The sequence below is a fragment of the Pan troglodytes genome, chromosome 1 (assembly GCF_028858775.2).
Source record: "Pan troglodytes isolate AG18354 chromosome 1, NHGRI_mPanTro3-v2.0_pri, whole genome shotgun sequence".
Lineage (NCBI taxonomy): Eukaryota > Metazoa > Chordata > Mammalia > Primates > Hominidae > Pan > Pan troglodytes.
The window spans coordinates 218366091-218384742 of NC_072398.2; the positions used below are offsets into that span (position 1 = coordinate 218366091).

The 18652-nt window shown below is 44.3% G+C and overlaps 1 protein-coding gene across 1 annotated transcript; it reads right to left on the reverse strand.

The window, feature by feature from the left end:
- Nucleotides 1-13767: 13767 nt before the first annotated feature.
- Nucleotides 13768-17636, reverse strand: LOC750374 (PRAME family member 15). Its single transcript, XM_054679403.1, has 3 exons — nucleotides 17329-17636; nucleotides 16078-16659; nucleotides 13768-14329 (listed from the first exon to the last, which is right to left on the reverse strand). The coding sequence occupies exons 1-3, from the start codon at nucleotides 17619-17621 to the stop codon at nucleotides 13768-13770; spliced, it is 1437 nt and encodes a 478-aa protein (XP_054535378.1). The 5' UTR covers nucleotides 17622-17636.
- Nucleotides 17637-18652: the final 1016 nt, after the last annotated feature.

Consider the following 18652-nt stretch of genomic DNA (forward strand, 5'->3'; position numbering starts at 1 on the left):
AAATAATAGAAGCCAAAAATGACAAATCCACATGCAACATCATATTGAATGAAGAAACGTTGAAAGTATTCCTGCTAGGAACTATAAGCAGACAAAAATGCTCACTTTATCCACTTGTAATCAACATAGGACTGAAAATTTTTGTCAGAGCAATCTGGTAAGCAAAAGGAACAAAGTATAATTAAATTGGAAAGAAGGAAGTGAAACTACCTGTGTTTGCCAATGATGTGATCATATGTGCTTAGAAAACTGGAAAGATTCCACCAAGACTCGTAGATGCGATAAGTGAATTCACTTAAATCTCAGGTACAAAATGAATATGTACAAATCAGTACCACTGTTTGATACCAACAACAAGCAAGCTGAGAATCAATTCAAGAACTCCATCCCTTCACAATAGTTGCAAAACAACAACAAAAACAGTGACAATAACAAAAACAACCTAGGAATACACTTAACCATTAGGTAAAGGATCTCTATCAGATGAACTACAAGACACTGCTGAAAAAAATCATAGACAACAAAAAAGTAGAAAAACATCCCATGCTCATGGATTGACAGACACAATATTGTGAAAATGACCACACTGCCCAAAGCAATCTAAAAACTGCAAACATCAAACATCAATCTAAAAACGTCAGTCTAAAAATTTCATACACCAAAATACAAACACCATTTTCACAAGATTAAAAAAAGAATCCTAAGATTCATATGGAGATGAAAAAGAGGCTGAAGAGCCAAAGCAATCCTAAGCAAAATGAACAAATATGGAGGCATCACATTACCTGACTTCAATTTATACAGTAAGGCAATAGTAAGCAAAACTGCGTGGTGCCAGTATGAAGGTGGAGACATAGACCAATGGAATGGAATAGAGAACCCCGGAATAAAGCCACATACTTACAACCCAGCGGTAGGACTGCTGCTTCTCAGTTTGTGCTGAGTGATGCCCCTTGGGGATATGGGGCCAAAGTTACTGGATTTTTCCCCCAAGAAAACCAGAGAGTGAATTGGGATATCCTGTGTGATTTTTAGACTGACTATTGCCATAGTTCTTAGGTCGTCTCCAGGTGCCCAGGGACTCAATCACCAACCAGTGTCCACATTCTTGTCACCGCTGCAAGAAAGAGTTTAGGAAGTAGGCAGAATGAAGCAAAAGGCAAGAAGTGTCTATTGCAAAGCAAAGGAACACACTCAAGAGTGGGCTTATTCAGGAGAGCGAGTCAGGTACAAGAGAGTTTGGGTTTCTAATTTTATAGGATTTCTAAGGAGAGGTTGAAATAATCATTAGGATTTTAAGAAAAAATGGTGAAGTTTCCTTAGAACTGAGGTGTCACCTATTTATTTATTTATTTATTTACGTTTAGAGATGGAGTTTCGCTCTTGTTGCCCAGGCTGGAGTGCAATGGCGCGATCTTGGCTCACTGCAACCTCCGCCTCCCGGGTTCAAGCAATACTCCTGCCTCAGCTTCTGGAGTAGCTGGGGTTACAGACATGCACCACCACACTCGGCTAATTTTGTATTTTTAGTAGAGACGAGATTTCTCCATGTTGGTCAGGGTGGTCTCAAACTCCCGACACCAGGTGATCCGCCTGCCTCAGGTTCCCAAAATGTTGGGATTACAGGCATGAGCCACTGCACCTGGCTAGGTGTTAACTATTTTTATACTAAATATGGGCATTCTCAGAACCGTCCTGGCGCTGGTGTGTGACTTACTGTCATAATAGGTGTATAATTAGGCCTGGGGTAGGGCAAGGGTCAAACCCAGTGCCATGTCTGACCAATTCAGTGTCAGCCAGCATAGCCCCTTCCTGCTTGTTCGGATCTTATTGGTCAAGGCTTATCCTTATTCTTGCAGCTAATTTTACAAGCTCTTTTCTTGCTGCTGTATGAAATCACTGCTTGATATTTTCATGCTTCTCCTGTGACCAGCCCGCTTTCCTATTTTATGGGTATTTCTTTTCTTCTCCCTTCCCTTCCCTTCCCTTCACCTCCTCTCCTCTCCCCTCCCCTCCACTGTCTTGTCGTTTTCTTTCTTTCTTTCTTTCTTTCTTTCTTTCTTTCTTTCTTTCTTTCTTTCTTTCTTTCTTTCTTTCTTTCTTCTTTCCACTTTAAGTTCTGTGGTACATGTGCAGAATGTGCAGTTTTGTTACATACGTATACACATGCCATGGTGGTTTGCTGCGCCCATCAACCCGTCATCTACATTAGGTATTTCTCCTAATGCTACCCCTCTCCTAGCCCTCCACACCCCGAGAGGCCCTGATGTGTAATGTTCCCCTATCTGTGACCATGAGTTCTCATTGTTCAACTCCCACTTATGTGGTGTTTTGGTTTACTGTTCCTGTGTTAGTTTGCTGAGAATGATGGTTACTAGCTTCATCCATGTCCCTGCAAAGGAAATGAACTTATTTTTTATGATTGCATAGTATTCCATGATGTATATGTGCCACATTTGCTTTATCCAGTCTATCATTGATGGGCATTTGGGTTGGTTCCAAGTCTTTGCTGTTGTGAATAGTGCTGCAATAAACATACTTGTGCATGTGTCTTTATAGTAGAAGGATTTATAATCCTTTGGATATATACCCAGTAAAGGGATTGCTGGATCAAATGGTATTTCTGGTTCTAGATCCTTGAGGAATTGCCACACTGTCTTCCACAATGGTTGAACTAATTTACACTCCCACCAACAGTGTCAAAGCATTCCTATTTCTCCACATCCTTTCCAGCATATGTTGTTTCCTGACTTTTTAATGATCACCATTCTAACTGGCCTGAGATGGTATCTCACTGTGGTTTTGATTTGCATTAGAGAAATGCAAATCAAATGACCAGTGGTGATGAACATTTTTTCATATGTTTGTTGGCTGGATAAATGGTTTTTTTGGAGAGTTGTCTGTTAGTATCCTTCACCCACTTTTTGACAGGGTTGTTTGTTTTTTTCTTGTAAATTTGCTTAAGTTCCTTGTAGATTCTGGATATTAGCCATTTGTCTGATGGATAGATTGCAAAAAATTTTCCCATTCTATAGGTTGCCTGTTGACTCTGATGATAGTTTCTTTTGCTGTGCAAAAGCTCTTTATTGTAATTAGATCCCATTTGTCAATTTTGGCTTTTGTTGCCATTGGTTTTAGTGTTTTAGCCATGAAGTCTTTGCCCATGCCTATGTCCTGAATGGTATCACCTAGGTTTTCTGCTAGGGTTTTTTATGGCTTTAGGTCTTACATTTAAATCTTTAATCCATCTTGAGTTAATTTTTGTATAAGGTGAAAGGAAGGGGTTCAGTTTCAGTTTTCTGCATATGGCTAGCCAGTTTTCCCAACACCGTTTATTAAATAGGGAATCCTTTCCCCATTGGTTGTTTTTGTCAGGTTTGTCAAGGATCAGATGGTTGTAGATGTGTGGCATTATTTCTGAGGCCTCTGTTCTGTTCCATTGGTCTACACATCTGTTTTGATAACTGTACCATGTTGTTTTGGTTACTGTAGCCTTGTCGTATAGTTTGAAGTCAGGTAGCGTGATGCCTCCAGCTTTGTTCTTTTTGCTTAGGATTGTGTTGTGTATACAGGTTCCTTTTTGCTTCCATATGAAGTTTTAAGTAGTTTTTTCTAATTCTGTGAAGAAACTCCATTAGAGCTTGATGGGGATAGCATTGAATCTATAAATTACTTTGGGCAGTATGGCCATTTTCATGATATTGATTCTTCAGACCCATGAGCATGGAATGTTTTTCCATGTGTTAGTGTCCTCTCTTATTTCCTTAAGCAGTGGTTTGTAGTTCTCCTTGAAGAGGTCCTTCACATCCCTTGTAAGTTGTATTCCTATGTATTTTATTTTCTTTTAGCAATTGTGAATGGGAGTTCACTCATGATTGGCTCCCCGTTTGTCTATTGTTGATGTATAGGAATGATTTTGATTTTTGCACATTGATTTTGTATCCTGAGACTTTGTTGAAGTTGCTTATCAGCTTTAGGAGATTTTGGGCTGAGACGATGGGGTTTTCTAAATATACAATCATGTCATCTGCAAACAGAGACAATTTGACTTCCTCTCTTCCTATTTGAATACTTTTTATTTCTTTCTCTTGCCTGATTGCCCTGGCCAGAACTTCCAATACTATGTTGAATAGGAGTGGTGAGAGAGGGCATCCATGCATTGTGCTGGTTTTCAAAGGGAATGCTTCTAGCTTTTGCCCATTCAGTATGATATTGGCTGTGGTTTGGTCATAAATGGCTCTTATTATTTTTACATATGTTCCATCAATACCTAGTTTATCTAGAGTTTTTAGCCTGAAAGGGTGTTGAATTTTATCGAAGGCCTTTTCTGCACATATTGAAATAATCATGTGGTTTTTGTCATTGGTTCTGTTTATGTGATGGATTACGTTTATTGATTTGCGTAAGTGGAACCAGCCTTGCGTATCAGGGATGAAGCCGACTTGATATTGGTGGATAAGCTTTTTGATGTGCTGCTGGATTTGGTTTGCCAGTATTTTATTGAGGATTTTTGCATCGATGTTCATCAGGGATATTGGTCTAAAATTCTCTTTTTTTGTTGTGTCTCTGCGAGGCTTTGGTGTCAGGATGATGCTGTCCTCATAAAATGAGTTAGGGAGGTTTCCCTCTTTTTCTATTAAGTGGAATAGTTTCAGAAGGAATGGTACCAGCTCCTCCTTGTACCTCTGGTAGAATTCGACTCTGAATCCATCTGGTACTGGACTTTTTTTTCGTTGGTAAGCTCTAAATTATTTCCTCAATTTCAGAGCCTGTTATTGGTCTATTCAGAGATTCACCTTCTTCCTGGTTTATTCTCGGGAGGGTGTATGTGTTGAGGAATTTATCCATTTCTTCTAGATTTTCTAGTTTATTTGCATAGAGGTGTTTATAGTATTCTCTGATGGTAGTTTGTATTTCTGTGGGATCCGTGGTGATATGCCCTTTATCATTTTTTATTGCGTCTATTTGATTCTTCTATCTTTTCTTCTTTATTAGTCTTGCTAGCAGTCTATCAATTTTGTTGATCTTTTCAAAAAACCAGCTCCTGGATTCATTGATTTTTTGAAGGGGTTTTTGTGTCTCTATTTCCTTCGGGTCTGCTCTGATCTTAGCTATTTCTTGCTTTCTGCTAGCTTTTGAATATGTTTGCTCTTGCTTCTCTAGTTCTTTTAATTGTGATGTTAGGTTGTCAATTTTAGATCTTTCCTGCTTTCTCTTGTGGGCATTTAGTGCTATAAATTTCCCTCTACACACTGCTTTGAATGTGTCCCAGAGATTCTGGTATGTTGTGTCTTTTTTCTCATTGGTTTCAAAGAGTGTCTTTATTTCTGTCTTCATTTCGTTATGTACCCAGTAGTCATTCAGGAGCAGGTTGTTCAATTTGCATGTAGTTGAGCGGTTTTGAGTGAGTTTCTTTTATTATTATTATTATGCTTTAAGTTTTAGGGTACATGTGAACGACGTGCAGGTTTGTTACATATGTATACGTGTGCCATGTTGGTGTGCTGCACACATTAACTGGTCATTTAGCCTTAGGTATACCTCCTAATGGTAACCTATGCAGCCATAAAAAATGATGAGTTCATGTCCTTTGTAGGGACATGGATGAAGCTGGAAACCATCATTCTCAGCAAACTATCACAAGCACAAAAAAACAAACACTGCATGTTCTCACTCATAGCTGGGAATTGAACAATGAGAACACATGGACACAGGAAAGGGAACATCACACACTGAGTGAGTTTCTTAATCCTGAGTTCTAGTTTGATTGCACTGTGGTCTGAGAGACAGTTTGTTTTAATTTCTGTTCTCTTACATTTACTGAGGTGTGCTTTACTTCCAACTATGTGGTCAATTTTTGGAATAAGTGCAGTGTGGTGCTGAGAAGAATGTATATTCCGTTGATTTTGGATGGTGAGTTCTGTAGATGTCTATTAGGTCCGCTTGGCGCAGAGCTGAGTTCAATTCCTGTATATCCTTGTTAACTTTCTGTCTCATTGATGTGTCTAATGTTGACAGTGGGGTGTTGAAGTCTCCCATTATTATTGTGTGGGAGTCTAAGTCTCTTTGTAGGTCTCTAAGGACTTGCTTTATGAATCTGGGTGCTCCTGTATTGGGTGCATCTATATTTAGGATAGTTAGCTCTTCTTGTTGAATTGATCCCTTTACCATGATGTAATGGCCTTCTTTGTCTCTTTTGATCTTTGTTGGTTTGAAGTCTGTTTTATCCGAGACTAGGATGGCAACTCCTGTCTTTTTGTGTTGTCCATTTGCTTGAAAGATCTTCCTCCATCCCTTTATTTTGAGCCTATGTGTGTCTCTGCATGTGAGGTGGGTTTCCTGAATACAGCACACTGATGGGTCTTGACTCTTATCCAACTTGCCAGTCTGTGTCTTTTAATTGGAGCATTTAGCCCATTTACATTTAAGGTTAATATTGTTATGTGTGAATTTGATCCTGTCATTATGATGTTAGCTGGTTATTTTGCTCGTTAGTTGATGCAGTTTCTTCCTAGTATCGATGGTCTTTCCAATTTGGCATGTTTTTGAAGTGGCTGGTACCTGTTGTTCCTTTCCGTGTTTAGTGCTTCCTTCAGGAGCTCTTATAGGGCAGGCCTGGTGGTGACAAAATCTCTCAGCATTTGCTTGTCTGTAAAGGAATTTATTTCTCCTTCACTTATGAAGCTTAGTTTGGTTGCATATGAAATTCTGGGTCGAAAATTCTTTTCTTAAGAATGTTGAATATAGGCCCCCACTCTCTTCTAGCTTGTAGAGTTTCTGCCGAGAGATCCGCTGTTAGTCTGATGGGCTTCCGTTTGTGGGTAACCCGACCTTTCTCTCTGGTTGCCCTTAACATTTTTTCCTTCATTTCAACTTTGGTGAATCTGACAATTATGTGTCTTGGAGTTGCTCTTCTCAACGAGTATCTTTGTGGCATTCTGTGTATTTCCTGAATTTGAATGTTGGCCTGCCTTGCTAGATTGGGAAAGTTCTGCTGGATAATATCCTGAAGAGTGTTTTCCAGCTTGGTTCCATTCTCCCCATCACTTTCAGGTACAGCAGTCAGACATAGATTTGGTCTTTTCACATAGTCCCATATTTCTTGGAGGCTTTGTTCATTTCCTCTTATTCTTTTATCTCTGAACTTCTCTTCTCGCTTCATTTCATTCATTTGATCTTCCCTCACTGATACCCTTTCTTCCAGTTGATTGAATCAGCTACTGAGGCTTGTACATTTGTCACGTAGTTCTCATGCCATGGTTTTCAGCTCCATCAGGTCCTTCAAGGACTTCTCTGCATTGGTTATTTTAGTTAGCCATTCATCTAATTTTTTTTTCAATGTTTTTGACTTCTTTGCCATGGGTTCGAACTTCCTCTTTTAGCTCAGAGTAGTTTGGTCATCTGAAGCCTTCATCTCTCAACTCATCAAAATCCTTCTCCCTCTAGCTTTGTTCCATTGCTGGTGAGGAGCTGCGTTCCTTTGGAGGAGGAGAGGAACTCTGATTTTTAGAGTTTCCCATTTTTCTGCTCTGTTTTTTCCCCATCTTTGTGGTTTTATCTACCTTTGGTCTTTGATGATGCTGATGTACAGACTGGGTTTTGGTGTGGATGTCCTTTCTGTTTGTTAGTTTTCCTTCTAAAAGTCAGGACCCTCACTGCAGGTCTGTTGGAGTTTGCTGGAGGTCCACTCCAGAACCTGTTTGCCTGGGTATCAGCAGCAGAGGCTGCAGAACAGTGGATATTGGTGAACAGCAAATGTTGCTGCCTGATCGTTCCTGTGGAAGTTTTGTCTCAGAGGAGTACCTGGCCATGTGAGGTGTCAGTCTGCCCCTGCTGGTGGGTGCCTCCCAGTTAGGCTACTTAGGGGTCACAGACCCACTTGAGGAGGCAGTCTGTCCATTCTCAGATCTCCAGCTGCGTGCTGGGAGAACCACTATTCTCTTCAAAGCTGTCAGACAGGGACATTTAAGTCTACAGAGGATTCTGCTGCCTTTTGTTTGGCAATGCCCTGCCCCCAGAAATGGAGTCTGCGGAGGCAGGCAGGCCTCCTTGAGCTGCAGTGGGCTCCACCCAGTTCCAGCTTCCTGGCTGCTTTGTTTACCTACTCAAGCCTCGGCAATGGCAGGCGCCCCTCCCTCAGGCTTGCTGCCACCTTGCAGTTTGATCTCAGACTGCTGTGCTAGCAATGAGTGAGGCTCCGTGGGCATAGGACCTTTTGAGCCAGGCACGGGATATAACCTCCTGGTGTGCCATTTGCTAAGGCTGTTGGAAAAGCGCAGTATTAGGGTGGGAGTGACCGGATTTTACAGGTGCCATCTGTCACCCCTTTCTTTGACTAGGAAAGGGAATTCCCTGACTCCTTGCACTTCCCAGGAGAGGCAATGCCTCACGCTGCTTTGGCTCATGCTCGGTGCACTGCACCCACTGTCCTGCACCCACTTTCTGACACTCCCCAGTGAGAAGAAACTGGTACCTCAGTTGGAAATGCAGAAATCACCCGTCTTCTGCATCGCTCATGCTGGGAGCTGTAGACTGGAGCTGTTCCTATTTGGCCATCTTGGCTCAACCCCCTAGTTAATTTTTTATCTTTAATAGAGACAGGGTTTCATCATGTTGGCCAGAGTGGTCTCGAACTCCTGACTGAAGTGATCCACCCACCTCAGTCTCTGAAAGTGCTGGGATTACAGATGTGAGCCACTGTGCCTGGTCAATTGCTGGACGTTCATGATGCACCTGGAGTATCCACAGTATCACAAGGGCTATTTTTTCCCATAATCCAATTTATTTATATTATTGGTAGTGAGCTAATGTTGATGTCGCCAAGGTAGCAATTTAGTGACTATACCAATGATAAACGTTTCCATGCATCACGTGGTCAACAGCATTTGCTACTAAGTGCCACGTTCCATGCTCAGCAGTGGGAACACAGGATGATGGAGACAAAGTTCCTGACCTTTAGCAGCAATATTGCACAAGTGAGATTGTCAAGAAAGAAGAAATCATTGTAAAACATACCATACCCCTACAATTCCATAATCATGCTCCTGGAAATTTAATGAAGTGAGTAAACCCACACCTGGATGTTTACAGCAACTTATTCATAATCGCCAAAACTTGGAAGCTAGCAAGTTGCCCTTCGGTTAGTGACTGGATAAGCAAACTGATCCATCCAGTCAGTGAACTATTATAAAGCTGTAAAAAGACATGAAAAATTCCTAAATGCACGTTATTGTACAAGTGAAAGAAGGCAATCTGAAAAGACTCATTCTATTAGACATTCCAGAAAAAGCTTTTGCGTTTTTCTAAGGAGACAGTAGAAAGCCCAGTGGATGCAAGGGGTTGGGAGTACAATGGGATGAATGGGAAGAGGACAGAGGACTTTTAGGGAAAGAAAACTACTCTCCATGATGCTCTAATGGTGGATACATGTCATTATCCCTCTGTTAAAATCCATAGAATGTACAAAACCAGCAATGATCCTTCATGCGAACTATGGACAATGGGTGATAACGGTGTGTCCCTGTGGCTCATTGGTTGTGATGAATGCTCTGTGCTGGTGTGGGTGCTGATCCTGTGGGGGTGCTGTGTATTGAAGGGGGAAGAAGGTAGATGAGAACTCTGCAGTTTCTGCTTAGTTTTTCTGTGAATCTAAAACTGCTGTAAAGAAAAAAATAGGCTGGGTGTGGTGGCTCACGTCTATCGTCGTAGCATTTTGGGAAGCCGAGGAGGGTGGATCACCTGAGGTCAGGGGTTCCAGACCAGCCTGGCTAAAATGACAAAACCCTGTCTCTACTAAAAAATAATAATAATAATAATACAAAAATTAATCAGGTGTGGTGGTGCATGCCTGTAATCCCAGCTACTCTGGAGGCTGAGACAGGAGAATTGCTTGAACTCTCGAGGCAGAGGTTGCAGTGAGCTGAGATCGTACCACTGCACTCCAGCCTGGGTGAAAGAGTAAGACTCCATCTCCAAAATAAATAAATAAACTCAAGGCTGGGTGCAGTGGCTCATGCCTATAAGGGCTCACTCCCAGCAATTTAGGAGGCCGAGGCAGGTGGATCGCTTGAGCCCAGAATTTCAAGACCAGTCGGGGCAACATGGTGAAACCTGGTCTTCACTAAGAATACAAAAATAAGCCAGGCATGATGGTGCATGCCTGTTTTTCCAGCTACTAGGGGGACTGAGGCAGGGATATCACCTGAGCCTAGGAGGTCAAGGCTGCAGTAAGCCGTGATCATGTCACTGCACTCCAATCTGGACGACAGAGTGAGACTTTGTCTCCAAATAAAATAAAATAAAATAAAATAAACACAATATTTTTTAAAACTGTAATGTTTCCTTTCAAAGCTAAAATTGTGTTATTCTAAATATATTTTAAAGAAGAAATGATTATTGTTCAGTGTCTTTAAAATTGGTTTTTAAAATCTCATTTGTTTTGACATTTCAAACCAAGTTAACTATTCTTTTTCTCACCCTCCTTGAGACGGAGTCTTCCTCTTTCACCCAGGCTGGAGTGCAGTGCTGCATTCTTGGCTCACTGCAACCTTTGCCTCGCAGGTTCAAGCGATTCTCTTGCCTCAGCCTCCTGACTATCTGGGATTACAGGCACCTGTCACCACGCCAGGCTAATTTATTGTATTTTTCATAGAGACAGGGTTTCATCATGTTGGCCAGGCTGGTCTGGAACTCCTGACCTCGTGACCTACCCACCTCGGCCTCCCAAAGTGCCAGGAATACAGGCATGAACCACCACACCTGGCCATTAACCATTCTTAAAATATCACGTTGCATTCTTTAAAAGTTCTAATCTTTCATATACATAAGTTACAACACAAATATTTATACTCTAATAGTATTCACATTATAGTAAATTTTTTTTCATGTTCTGTCGCCTAGGCTGGAGTGCAGTGGTGCGATCTCGTCTCATTGCAACCCTCACCTCCCGGGTTCAAGTGATTGTCCTGCCTCAGCCTCCTGAATACCTGGGATTACAGGCGAATGCCACCATTCCCAGCAAATTTTGTGTATTTTTAGTAGAGATGGGGTTTCACCATGTTGGCCAGGCTGGTCTCAAAATCGCGAGGCTGCCTTGGCCTCCCAAAGTGGTGGGATTAGAAGTGTGAGACACCATGCCCGGCCATAATAATAAATTTTATTTTATCTTTTTTTTTTTGAGACGGAGTTTTGCTACTGTTGCCCAGGCTGGAGTGCAATGGCTCAGTCTGAGCTCACCACAACCTCCACCTCCCAGGTACAAACGATTCTCCCACCTCAGCCTATCAAGTAGCTGCAATTACAGACGTGCGCCACCACGCCTGGCTAATTTTTTGTACTTTAAGTAGAGAAGGGGTTTCTTCATGTTGCTCAGGCTGGTCTCAAACTCCCAACCTCAGGTAATCCACCTGCCTCAGCCTCCCAATGTGCTGGAATTACAGGTATGACCCACTGCACCTGGCTCATAATAGTAAATTTTTAAAAACACCATAAAATATAATCCTTGCAACACTCAATTATACCATCTGGTCGGATCTATCAGCAGATGGCTCCCGAGACATACGGATTGGAAATTTTGATATTATTATGAATGAATCCAGTCCAGAAATGCCCACCCTGCCCCCTGCTGGCTCCTGGGGCTCTGCTCTTTGGGGGAATCATGATGAAATTGTGGCAGAGAGTAGAAGTTGAGCCCCATTACATGCCCTGAGTTCTTGTTGCCTCTCTATTATCAGGAAAAGGAGGTGAGATTGAAAGATGAAAAGTGCTGGGACTTCTGCTGAGAAGAGAAAAAAGAACAAGATGTATTGATCTAACTGTGTGCCAGACCCCATGCCAAGCCCTAAACATGAACCATCTCATTGGATCCTACCAAGATCCCATAAGCTGTTGGACATCATCATCCTCATTTTACAGGAAGCTGAGGCTCTTGGCTAACATCCCTGACAGCAACACCAGCCCCTGAGTACTCAGCAGGATCCTTCACTTGGGTGCCCATTATGCAGGCTTCCTCAGCACAGGGAAGGTCACTCATCACCCACAGGCCGTTGATCGTTATCCACCCTTTGATGCTGTCAGATTCCAGAACACGCTGCGCTAGTCTCTTCCTTCATAGGGAGAGAGGGAAGGTGTTATGAGAAAATCTCTCATCAATCTGACCTAGCTCCCCAAAAAGATGTAACTTTTAAAATGTCAGATGGAAATATTTAAAAAGTGTTACATGCCTGTATAGTTGTAGTATTTTACTTAAAGGGAATGTGGCTGTCTTTACTGGCTACAACGAGTTTAATTCAAGAAGGGCTGCTGGTCATCAGGAGAACAAGCAAGGGTTGATGCTGCCCAGAGTCTCCAGCCAATACACAATATGGACATCCCCTTCCACGGCAGCGGGAAGAGACTGGCTCCTTGTGCAGTGAAGCTGACATCCACCAACTAAGGCTTCCGGAAGCATGTGGAGACTCACAGGGAGTGGGCGGGGTCTCAGCATCTGGCTAGTGGTGAAAGACGCTGAGAAGAAGGTGCTTTCCGTGTGGATTGGCTCACTGTTCTTGCCCAGTAATGTTCCAGGCCTTTGGTGTCCACCTAGTGTGTATTAACCCACTGAACAGCCACAGCAACTAACAAGGAGTTAACAGACATCTAAAGAAGTGAAGAATTGGAGGAGGCCAAGCCAAGCGTGGTGGTCCACGCCTATACTCCCTGCATTTTGGGAGGCCAAGGCAGGAGAATCACAAGCTCAGGAGTTCCAGATCAGCCTGGGGAAGACAGCGAGGCCTTGTCTCTACTAAAAAGAAGTATCCAGGTGTGGTGGCTCACACAGCTGTAGTCCTAGCTACTCAGGAGGCTGAGATGGGTGGATCGCTTGAACCCAGGAAATTGAGGCTGCAGTGAGGTATGATTGTGCCACTACACTGTAGCCTGAGTGACAGGAGACCTCTAAAAAACAAAAACAAAAAAAAGCCTGACACAGTGGCTCACACCTGTAATCCCAGCACTTTGGTAGGCCTACTTGCGTGAATCACCCAAAGTCAGGAGTTTGAGACCAGCCTGACCAACATAGTGAGGAAACCCTGTCTCTACTAAACATACACAAATTAGCTGGGCATGGTGGTGCATGCTTGTAATCCCAGCTACTTGGGAGGCTGAGGCAGGAGAATCATTTAAACCCCAGGTGGAGGTTTCAGTCAGCTGAGATGGCACCATTGCACTCTAAACTCCAGCCTGGGCAACAAGAGTGAAACTCTGTCTCAAATAAAAGAATGGGAGGAAACTGATTACAATAACCACATTTCATTTAAATGCCTTGATTTTCTTGGGCTGCATCTTATTGATTGGACAACTCAGTCAGTGCCTTTTGTTTTTTCCATCAATAACTGAAGATTCCTGAGGCTTAAACTGGAAAACAGGTTACTTAATAATAGAGGGCACCAGACAGATTCTGCTCAGTTTTCCTTTATTTCTGATTGTTTCTTTACAACCATCCATGCAAGAGTAACTCCCTCATGTATTCTCAAGCCTGAATTCCACTCTAGACATTCAGATTCCCATTTTCGACTCTACAGGACACAGGTCCCCAAAGTCCCATCGAATCCATGGCAACATTTCCCCCAAGTCCAGCCCCTGCTTGATCAGCTTTCCTTTCCCACTTTCAGAGCCTATGTGTGAAATGATGTGTTCTGTGATCCCTTTAGGATGTACCTAAGACCTAGGTTTTAGTTTCCAAGTGTCCAGAAGAAAGCGTTTGACATACCCATCCAAATAGGCAGGCATTCAACAGCAGTACTGATCTGCCTCCAGGTCATAAAATGACCTGTTGCCACAGTCAGGGCAGTTGTCAGTACAGAGAAAGATCCTCTCAGGGTGCCTTAAGTCCCTCACTCTGTTCATCAGCTCAGCCCTAATTTGAGCAAATCTGCTCCAGCAGAGAATACCATCAGCACCATAACTCTCCCGCGGGGCAGGATACACCCCCACGCATAAGTTTTTGAGTATGATTGTGTGGCTCAGCAGGTTCTCCAGGGTGGCCATGGAGATGGGATTTCCACAGAAGCTGAAGGTGTTGAGCTCAAAGCAGCGGCTCAGGGCAGGCAGGATGGCGTTGACTTGGGAGTCTATGATGCCACAGTCATCTAAATCCAGGTACTCAAGGGTGGCTGCAACTTTTTCTAGGAGAATTTGGAGAGGCACAAGACTGAAATTGGTCAGTCTGATGCCACTCAGGTCCAGGGTCTTTAGTTGACTGATACTCGGGTACTGGGATAGATGCTTCAAGTCTGATTCCAAAAGCACACAGTTAGTTATTGTGAGGACCTTTAACGAGGTCTTCAGACAGCTGGGGAGAGAGAGCAAGAAGTTAATTCTGGGGAATCATAGGGGTGAGTGGAGGGTAGTGGGGAATGGCTTCAAGGTAATGGATGGAGACCTTTTTGCCCAAGTCCAGGGTCATTCTGATGGCCTGATGGTCAACACTTAGGATGATGCGTGATGAAGAGCTTTGCCACCGAGGTCAATTCCACTTTAGGCCCAGCCCAGTAACTCACACCTGTAATCCCAGAACTTTGGGAGGCTGAGACTGGTGGATTCCTTGAGATCAGGAGTTTGAGACCAGCCTGGTGAACATGGCAAAACCTCCTCTCTACTAAAAATCCAAAAATTAGCCAGGTGTGGTGGCGGGAGCCTGCAATTCCAGCTACTTGGGAAGCTGAGGCAGAAGAACCGCTTGAACCCAGGAGGTGTAGGTTGCAGTGAGCAGAGATCATGCCACTACACTCCAGCCTGGGTGACAGAGAGAGACTCTGTATTAAAAAAAAAAAAGGAGAAAAAATAATTCCATTTGAGGCTGAGTCATTTCACCATCATTTATAGGAATGGATCAAGTTCACAGAATCCCTAAAGCTCCCTTTCCTCATCTGTCAGGCAGAAAACCACATCCCTGGGCCACAGGAGCCCAGTGGAGATGCAGGCATAAAGGACAAACCCAGACAGGATCCTGCAACATCAGCTGGGGTGGGCGGGCTGTAGGCGTCCCTGACACGCCTGTATCATCAGCAAACCATCTATCACTTTCACCATTCTTTGTGCCTGCTCCCTGACCCTCTGTTTCAGAATCATGCATTGCCTAGGTAATTAATTTACCTGGAGCTCAAAAGAAACTTTTACAACAGGGAATTAGAGATGGGATCATTCATGTTCACCAAACTGTGGGGCACAAAGCTGATTTTCTGACATGTGCAGGTTTGCTGAGCATTCCCCTCTTCAGTGCCCACTTCACTTCCCTACTTCACATCATCTTCTTAAAAAGTATCTTGTTGGCTGGGCGTGGTACCTCTCGCCTATAATCCCAGCACTTTGGGAGTTCACGGTGGATGGATCACCTGAAGTCAGGAGTTGGAGAATAGCCTGGCCAACATGGTGAAACCCTGTCTCTACTTAAAATATAAAAATTAGCCAGGTGTGGTGGCCCACGCCTGTAATCCCAGGCACTCAGGAGGCTGAGGCAGGAGAATCGCTTGAACCTGTGAGGCAGAAGTTGCTGCGAGCTGAGATGTCACAACTGCACTCCAGCCTGGACCATCAAAGTGAAAATCCATCTCAGAAAAAACAAGTAATCTTGTTTGTTTTTACTTTTATTTATTCATTTCTGACAGGGGTCTTGGTATGTTACCCAGACTGGTCTTAAACTCCTAGGCTCAAGCTATCCTCTTGCCTCAGACTCCCAGAATGCTAGGATTACAGGCATGAGCCACCGCCCCTGGCCTATTTTTCATCATCTTAACTTAGACACACGTCCTCAGGAAGAATTCAGAAAGGCACCCTCACTAGATCTGAAACCCCCAGTAGCTAGCTTCCTATTATGGCAACCTCTCTATAGCATCTCCCCTAGCTGATCCCTCTGCCTCTATTGCGATGGTTGCGTGATACCCATTTCAGGACAGGGCCGCCAACAGGACAATGCATGGACATTCTAGTGTCCCCTTCACGGTTACATCCTCATAGGCTGGCTCACAGTAGATGCCCACTAGTGTTTACTGTAACAGGCTCTGCTGTGGTCTGCAGAGAAAGCTCACCACCCTCCCTCACCTGAGCAGCTGGTCCAGGTGGCCTTCGAGGAAAGGAACAGAGTTCATATAAAGCTTTTGGAGGCAGCGCAGCTTGAGGAACTGAGTGGTGAACTGGGTAACAATCTCCTTCTTCTGCTCTGGGGAAACGTAGCGAGAGACATCCATGTGGGAGAGAACGAGCTTCTGAAGATTCCTCATGTGGCCCAGGTATGGGGTAAACTGTGTCAGGAATTGCAGTTTCCACCTGCAACTCACTTCCACCTCCTGGATACAGTCTAGGTTCACCATTTTCAGGATGCTTCTGATATTGCGGAAGGGCATTCCCAAAATTTTCAGCTTCTTACAGCACAGGTGTAGTAAATCTCTCCTCTGCTTGACCCATAGAAGGGGGTAGGTGAGGTATTCATCCAGAGTCCTGTTCTTGAGCCAAAGTTCTACGAACACAGTCAAGGGTTGCTGTCCTCTCATCCTTGGACAGTCCTGCACTGGTTTTTTGCTCCTCTTGGCATTGAGGAAGCACCCATGGGCCATAGCTTCAGACCAAACCATCCAGAAGTTCTCACAGACATCCTGTAAATCCAGCACTTGAAGTTTACACCTCCTGTGGGAAAATAGAGGTGAGACTGAGAATTTCAGAACTCATTTCTGAACTTAAACTCCACATCCTGGATAGCAGCTCCTCCCCTCCCTGCTTGTTGTCCCTCTCTCTGACTTTTCTTCACCCTGTTTTCCCCTTGGATCCTGCCCACTTCCACATTTTTTTGTTTTTTTTTTTTGAGACCAAGTCTCCCTCTGTCGCCTAGGCTGGAGTGCAGTGGTGTGATGTCACCTCACTGCAACCTCTGCTTCCCGGGTTCAAATGATTCTCCTGCCTCAACCTCACAAGTAGCTGGGATTACAGGAACCCCCCACCATGCCCAGCTAATTTTAGTATTTTTAGTAGAGTTGGGGTTTGCCATGTTGGACAGGCTGGCCTCCAACTCTTGACCTCAGCCTCCCAATCTGCTGGGATTACATTGTGAGCCACCGTGCCCGGCCCAGTTCTCACTTTTCATGGTGCCTTTCAGTGCCATTAGAGGAGAGGTTCCTGTTACCTCCATGGACCTGGCATGGTCAGCAGTGCTTTCCCTGAGGAGCTGGTGAATGGCCAAGTCCTCTCAGCTTCCTCACCACCAGCATGCCCCCTTGGGCCTCCTCACTTCTCATAACCTAGCTGTTCCTTCTGTTGGACACCTGGGCCCACCCCACCAGCCCACCTGGCCCACCTCACCTGGGACGAACCCCTTGGGTAAGCAGTGCATCAAGCCCATCAAGCACAGCTTGGAAGGCCTCCAGACAAGGCATCTTTATCAGAGGCCTCAGAGGGAGGCGGCGGAAGGGCCAGGCCTGCACCATCAGCTTCAGGGCCTCACAGCATCTCCTGCTGAAGGCCTCCATGAACAGTGGGGGGAAAAGTTCCGTGGGCAGCTCCTCCAGGGTGGACATGGCTAAGGCTTGGTCCCTCAGCAGGCTCCGCCCCGCAAGCTCCAGGAGTCTGGGTGGAGTCCGGATGCTCATCTTCATGAATCTGCAGGGAAAACTTCCAGAGGACAAACCCAGAGAAAAGGCATCACTCTCAGGCCAAGCCCATGCAATCTCATCTTCTCCCAGGGCCAAAGTCACTGCTCTGGCAATGGTGAAAGAGCCCTCAGTTTACTCCAATTCTACTCTGTACTCAGTGGCCATTAAGCCAGCATTCTGCTTCTGCTTCATCAGCATGAGCGTCTCCCAAGCAGTGAGGAAGCAGGGCCACAACTAGCCCTTCCTTTCTATCCAGTGCTCCATCCAGTGACTAGTGAGTGTGGAGGAACCTGAAAGCGAACGCCTCCTACCATTGGGGGAAATTACTAATTACTCAAGGTTCTAAAACAATGGGAATGGGAGTGTCACAAGCCTACATGTCCACATTTTCAGTTCCTACAAATAAGCTTGTTGGGAACATTCATGGGGCATCCCTAGAACAGGTTCTATTTGTTTTCTTTTCATTATTTAAGCTTGCTTTCTCTTTCTCTCTCTTTCTTCTTTCCTTCTTTCCCTCTCTCCCTCCCTTCTTTCTTTCTTTCCCCCTCTCCCTTCTTTCTTTGTCTTCTTTCCCTGTATCCCTTCTCTCATTCTCTCTCTGTTTCTCTCTCTCCCTCTCTCACTCTCTTTCTGACAGGGTCTTGCTCTGTCACCCAGCCTGGAGGGTAGTGGTGGGATCTCAGCTCAGTGCAGCCTTGACCTCCCAGCTCAAAGGATTCTTCCTCCTCAGCCTCCCAAGTAGCTGGGACCACAGTTATGCATCACCACACCCAGCTCATCTTTTATTTTTTGACTTTTTGTAAAGACAGTGGATTTCGCTATGTTGTCCAAGCTGGTCTTGAACTCCTAGACTCAAGCAATCTACCCCTCTTGGCCTCCCAACATAGTGGGATTATAGGTGTGAGCCTCTGCCCCAGCCACATTATTGAAAATTTCAGTGAGAAGCTTTGAATGCTATGTGACACTGTTATGCATCATTTGCAAGATAGATGTTTCCAATGCACACCTCTTACACATATTCAAACTGAACCACT

Coding starts and splice junctions, on each gene's coding strand:
- LOC750374 (XM_054679403.1), bottom strand. CDS start 17,621: ATGAAGATGAGCATCCGGACTCCACCCAGACTCCTGGAGCTTGCGGGG. Junction 16,660..17,328: donor ACCCAAGGGGTTCGTCCCAG/GTGAGGTGGGCC, acceptor ATTTTCCCACAG/GAGGTGTAAACTTCAAGTGC. Junction 14,330..16,077: donor CACCTGGACCAGCTGCTCAG/GTGAGGGAGGGT, acceptor CTCTCTCCCCAG/CTGTCTGAAGACCTCGTTAA.